Source organism: Mandrillus leucophaeus, unplaced genomic scaffold (genome assembly GCF_000951045.1).
Source record: "Mandrillus leucophaeus isolate KB7577 unplaced genomic scaffold, Mleu.le_1.0 Scaffold1339, whole genome shotgun sequence".
Classification (NCBI taxonomy): domain Eukaryota; kingdom Metazoa; phylum Chordata; class Mammalia; order Primates; family Cercopithecidae; genus Mandrillus; species Mandrillus leucophaeus.
In genome coordinates this window covers 117,046-120,992 of record NW_012101298.1, presented here as the reverse complement: position 1 = coordinate 120,992, position 3,947 = coordinate 117,046, and the positions used below count along the sequence as shown (strand labels likewise).

Sequence of the window (3,947 nt, the reverse complement as noted above, 5' to 3'; positions counted from 1 at the left end):
GTGAACTGCCAGCAGGGCCTCCTACAGGGTAGAGGCATGGAAGAGACTGCTGGGATTTAATCAGGGCTTAGGTGTTAACAAGGGAGTATGACGAAGGAAACAAGACCGGGGAGTGACTGTAATGATGGAGCATGGAATTTAAGAAGGGAAGTGAGGGCGCTGGGGGATGAGGGACAGTGGAAACATGGCAGGGTCAATGATGTGGGTCCTGATAGTGCCAAACAGGGGCAGGGGGAAACTAGAGGGAAAGAGCTGGAGAAAACTTTTATTTTAACTGACAAGGCGTATGCTGGGCAGTGGGGTGACCAAAGGGAGGTGTGAACAGCCCTCTGGCAGCGGCAGTAGCAGCACAAGCCCTTCCAATGCACTACTAGCCACTCGGGATGGATGTCATGTATGAAACAGTGGCACACAGGAGACTTTCAGAGACAGCTACAGAACTGCAGTGACACTTAAGCAGGGAAGGGACTGGTGTATTCCAGATAGAAGGACCAGAACAAAGACATCACTCTAGGAAAAAGGAAGGCTTACTGAGGGGAATGGTTAGTACCTAGAATGGCTAAAGCATTTTTTCTTTCCTTAAAACAAAACCTTTAACTTTTTCCCATGTTGCAATATAGTCTCAGAACTATTTTCCATCACTGAATATTTGAAGATATAACTTAGTCATTGTAATATATTCTTAAACTATGACTGAATGTTTCCTAAGATGATATAAGACACATTATAACTCAGCCATTTCCCTGCCCCTGGACTTTAAATGAAACCAAATTTAAAAACTGTCTACACATAGTTTCTTTTTTATTTTTTTTTGAGACAGAGTTGCGCTCTTGTTGCCCAGGCTGGAGTGCAGCGGCATAATCTTGGCTCACTGCAACCTCCACCTCCCGGGTTCAAGCGATTCTCCTGCCTCGGCCTCCCAAGTAGCTGGGACTACAGGCACACGTGCCACCATGCACGGATAATTTCGTATTTTTAGTAGAGGCGGAGTTTCACCACGTTGGCCAGGCTGGTCTCAAACTCCTGACCTCAGGTGATCCAGCCGCCTTGGTCTCCCAAAGTGCTGGGATTAGAGGTGTGAGCCACTGCGCCCGGCCTACACATAGTTTCAGTAACATCATCGTGCATGGAGTGGTTTCTTGTCTTTTGAATTATTTGCTTAGGATAAATTCCCAGAGGGGAGATTATCATAGCACCAAAGGGCAGGAACACTTTAATAATTTCACATTTTCCAAAATGCTACACCAATGTGCACTGTCACTAGAATAAAAGTACAACTGTTTCACCACATACATGGTGAACATAAGATCCATTCACTGTTTTTGTTAATACATTAAAAAAAACCCTTTTACAATTTGTATTTCTTTAACAATGAAGTTAAGTTTTTTCCCCAGGCTTTTCTGCTATGGACTTTTGTTTTTCATGTCTTCCATCATTTACTGGTAGAGAAGTTTTCCTCCCTCCATCCCTCCCTCCCTCCTTTCTTTTCTTTTTGTGGAGAGGTGGGGACAGAGTCTCTCTGTTGCCCAGGCTAGAGTGCAGTGGCACGATCTTGGCTAACTGCAACCTCCATCTCCCGGGTTCAAGGATTCTCCTGCCTCAGCCCCCTGAGTAGCTGGGACTACAGGTGCGTGCCAACACACTCGGCTAATTTTTGTATTTTTAGTAGAGACACGGTTTCACCATGTTGGCCAGGATGGTCTCGATCTCTTGACTTCGTGATTTGCCTGCCTCGGCCTCCCAAAGTGCTGGGATTACAGGCATGAGCCACTGTGCCCAGGCCTCTTTCGTTGTTTCTTGCTTTTTGTAGAGACAGGGACTCACTATGTTCCCCAGGTTGGTCTCAAACTCCTGGACTCTCATATAGTTCAATCTAATGCTTACTTTTCAATTCTTCCTATTTCTCTGAAGCTTAAAATAATTAAAATACATAATAATCCTTCACTGTTAACATGTGCGTGAAAAATACCAAATTTATTTTAAACTTATTAGTAGTCATTAGGATTCTTACTCCAGTTTTAGAATGTAATGAAAAGGGAAGGTAAAAAACACACATGCCACGTACTTACTGTCAAGCTAATTACAAAGACTATGCTACAAATGAAATCAGCCTAACCAGCTCTGTCTGAAGGAAAGAGCAGGGAGCATGTGTAAAGTACAACTGTAGGGTGAGCACACTCACCGATATCCTGTCTTGGAACTCTGCCTTGGGTACAATGGGAATAGTTCCACCATGCTTTCCAAATTTTCTTTCTAAACTCTCTTGAACAGACACTATATCAAGATATTGCTAACAGAAAAAAAAAAAAAAAGTAGAATCAAAAGTAGTCCCAAACTATAACTGTAACCCAAAAACTTATACAGAGTTTTAAAGACATAAAAGGGTTAATCATTTAAAACTCAGCCAAGAAGGAATAAAACACATCGCCAATTTCCTATATAAATGTGGATTTAGGTCACTGCTCTGTTTCCATAACACCCATTACCAGGGTTTTTCCTTGGTTCTATTAAAAAGAAAATGCTGGGGGAAAAAGAAAAGGAAATAGATGGAACACTTCACCCAGATTCTCACAGTGGGCTGAGTAGAGAAGCTCAGTAGGAGGTCTTGGTCTTATTTCAGCTTGATGAGAAATTCTACTCTTAACTGTGGAGCTTACTCTAGTCAAAGAAAAACAAGTATTCTCATCAGGAGTCCCAAAAACAATTCTTGACACTAGACAGGCCTTTACTAAGAGCAACCAGAGACAGAAATGAGTATTAGCAGTGGGGTTTAAAAATCACACTTAAAAAAATATTATTTGTGTGGAGGGATAGCATTAGGAGATACACCTAATGTAAATGACGAGTTAATGGGTGCAGCACAACAACATGGCACATGTAGACATATGTAACAAACCTGCATGTTGTGCACATGTACCCTAGAACATAAAGTATAATAATAATATTATTATTATTGGCCAGGTGCAGTGGCTCATGGCTGTAATCCCAGCACTTTGGGAGGCTGAGGCAGGCGGATCACAAGGTCAGGAGATCAAGACAATCCTGGCCAACATGGTGAAACCCCATCTCTACTAAAAATACAAAACTCAGCCAGGTGTGGCAGCATATGCCCATAGTCCCAGTTACTTGGGAGGGTGAGGCAGGAGAATTGCTTGAACCTGGGAGTCGGAGGCTGCAGTAAGCTGAGATTGCGCCCCTGTACTCCAGCCTAGGTGACAAAGCAAGATTCTGTCTCAAAAAAAAAAAAAAAAAATTCACTTGTAGATTATATTCTGTGAACATTACATCACAGAATAAAAATCTGGATATAAGTATCTGGGAGAGTTAATATCCAGAAAGACATTGTGCATTTTTGGTCTAAGTTTCATGAGACAAAATATTATTTTCTTTTCTGGGACTCAATTCTTACCCAAAGGGAAAGGTTTTCTTAAGTAGACCTTTTCACAGCCTTTTTTAGCTGGCTCAAAAGATTAGTTTTGCTAGCACAAGACAGGGATGCCCTCTCTCACCACTCCTATTCAACACAGTGTTGGAAGTTCTGGTCAGGGCAATTGGGCAAGAGAAAGAAATAAAGCATATTCAATTAGGAAAAGAGGAAGTCAGATTGTCCCTGTTTGCAGATTACATGATTGTATATTTAGAAAACCCCATCGTCTCAGCCCAAAATCTCCTTAAGCTGATAAGCAACTTCAGCAAAGATACAAAATCAATGTGCAAAAATCACAAGCATTCTTATACACCAATAACAGACAAACAGAGAGCCAAATCATGAGTGGACTGCCATTCACAATTGCTTCAAAGAGAATAAAATACCTAGGAATCCAACTTACAAGGGATGTGAAGGACCTCTTCAAGGAAAACTACACACCAAACAAATGGAAGAACATTCCATGCTCATAGATAGGAAGAATCAATATTGTGAAAATGGCCATATTGCCCAAGGTAAT

At 41.7% G+C, this 3,947-nt stretch overlaps 1 protein-coding gene across 1 annotated transcript in view; it reads right to left on the bottom strand.

The window, feature by feature from the left end:
* The window catches only part of LOC105534360 (glutamate dehydrogenase 1, mitochondrial-like), a 30,938-nt gene that overhangs the window by 3,352 nt on the left and 23,639 nt on the right, over positions 1-3,947 (bottom strand). The window contains 1 exon segment of the mRNA XM_011973069.1: positions 2,183-2,274. Within this exon segment, the coding sequence (XP_011828459.1) occupies positions 2,183-2,274 (92 nt within the window).